This window comes from Hipposideros armiger, unplaced genomic scaffold (genome assembly GCF_001890085.2).
Source record: "Hipposideros armiger isolate ML-2016 unplaced genomic scaffold, ASM189008v1 scaffold_425, whole genome shotgun sequence".
Taxonomy (NCBI): Eukaryota; Metazoa; Chordata; class Mammalia; order Chiroptera; family Hipposideridae; genus Hipposideros; species Hipposideros armiger.
In genome coordinates this window covers 1,170,232-1,172,248 of record NW_017731775.1, presented here as the reverse complement: position 1 = coordinate 1,172,248, position 2,017 = coordinate 1,170,232, and the positions used below count along the sequence as shown (strand labels likewise).

Below are 2,017 nucleotides of genomic sequence, written 5' to 3'. Positions count from 1 at the left end.
ATGAACCACACTATATGATCATCAGAGGCCTGGTCTCATGTGTTGTTTTTAGTTAATTAAATTCAGTTGTCCTGTGATTCCAAGTGTAATCTAGTTTAGTGGCCTCTACAAAGCATAATGAAAACAGGATAGACCACCACAGCATATCTACTTTGGATTACTCTACTTGAAAAAGAGTCAATTCATAGGACAACTGTATATTCGTAAGATCTGCCAGTATTATGAATAAAAGTCAACAAAACTTAACAACTGATAGTCAATTTATTAAAAAGCTTGACTTAAGCATCTGCAATAGTGACTTCGACCTCGACTCCTGGCTCAGTACTGATGGAAGTAATCTGCTTAACAATCTCAGAAGGACTGTGCAGGTCAATCAGCCGCTTGTGGATCCTCATCTGAAAACGATCCCAAGTCTTAGAACCTTCCCCACACGGAGTTTTTCTTGTGGTGATTCTCAGAGTCTGCAACAGAAGACAAAGAAACCCAAACACCTTTGGTTTTATGTTCATCTCTACAACACCTGGGAAACTATTACTCTGAAGCATTCCACCTGAAAACGTCCCAAGACATCATTCCTCGCTACATAAATAGGTCTCCACATACTATCAGCTTGTAACAGTAAGTCCGTTTTTACTCCGCCCCCCTTGAAGCTTGTGACTACGAAACACACCACACCAAGAAACAGCAGCGGAAAGCTTCAACTGTTATTACTGGCTATGAACCAATCCCTACAACAATTTTTATTTGGGTTTTTATCAGTTGCACAACGAGATCAAGTTTTTGGCAGCCAAAAACCCCTTCTCCTAAAGGGTACGAATCTGGGTTTATACAAGAACCACAGGTTTCACGCCTTTCTGCCCCATGATTGACTTCACCTTGGTAGGCATCCGAACCGGTCCTTTCACTTTGAGGTTTTTTTCCTTTGCGCCTCTGATCAAGTCAGCACACACTACAGGGAGATAAAAGCATCTTTCAGTTCATTCGAAATCACCAAAGTCCCCTAAACATTTTTAACTGCTGCTGGCTCAGAATAGCGTATAAAACTATCACCACAATTCAACACAGTAATTATCTCCTCATTGCCAACCATGAAGTAAAAGACACGGTAGAAATTAAGTGTAGATCATTCTTACTGTGTCTTTTCAGGCTGAGCAACTTGTCACTGTAATTCGAAGTCAAGCATGTACAGTGACATGTTACTCGGCGCTCTTTTGACCCAACGGTCTCAACCTGTAACTGCTGTACTGACCCTTCTCCAAGGATTTTACGTTGCGGCTGGTTAGAGTAATTCGAATTCGGTGAATCGCCACCTCTGGTTCCACGGGTGTCTTTCCGGTGTCTTTAAAAGCCTATTATCACACAGACGAGAAAAACACCGACATTTTATAAAGCCTGTCAATTCTGGAGACGAAAGTTATCAAAACCTTACCGGGTTCCTCCACCATTTCAGGAACTCCACTGGTGAGTCTTGTTTACTCACCGCCTCCCCCCATCCCGGCATAGGTCCCCAGAAGAGAGCGAGCCCCGGGGCCGAGTGCCGCCGCGGCCACAACCCCGCGGCGTGGCCCTCCGCCTCACCATGGCTGCGGCGCGGCTTCCTGACCGACTTGTTCCTCGGCGAGAGCGAACAGCGGTGAGTCAGGAGCAGGAGCGAGCGAAACGCAGCGACGACGCTGCTACGACCGCGACTTCCGCAGAGAGAAAGGAGGGCGGCCTGCGTGGCGCTTATATAGCTGCACTCGGGTCTGCATCCGGGTCCCGCACGTTTCTCGGCGCTGCCCCGGAAGTGGCATAGGCCCGCGGGCTCTGGCTGGAGGCGGCTGCACGAATCGGAGCTGGAGCGCCGCAGAGTTGGCGGGAATGGCGCGGCTGCGGGCGCCCCCTGTCGACCCGGAGGAGTCAAAGCCCCAAGTGGGGGTCTTGGCAGCGCAGTCTTTAATGTCCTCTGGCGCGCCACCTGGCAAAGAGGATAGGGAGAATGCAACTTGGCATAAAACCTGAAAAACTCATGTGTTAG

At 48.3% G+C, this 2,017-nt stretch overlaps 1 protein-coding gene across 1 annotated transcript; it reads right to left on the bottom strand.

The window, feature by feature from the left end:
* Window positions 1–242: 242 nt before the first annotated feature.
* On the bottom strand, window positions 243–1,714 carry RPS20 (ribosomal protein S20). The gene is made up of 4 exons (XM_019664532.1): window positions 1,579–1,714; window positions 1,250–1,349; window positions 876–949; window positions 243–461 (listed from the first exon to the last, which is right to left on the bottom strand). Exons 1-4 carry the CDS (start codon window positions 1,579–1,581, stop codon window positions 279–281), a joined length of 360 nt encoding a protein of 119 aa, XP_019520077.1. The 5' UTR covers window positions 1,582–1,714; the 3' UTR covers window positions 243–278.
* Window positions 1,715–2,017: the final 303 nt, after the last annotated feature.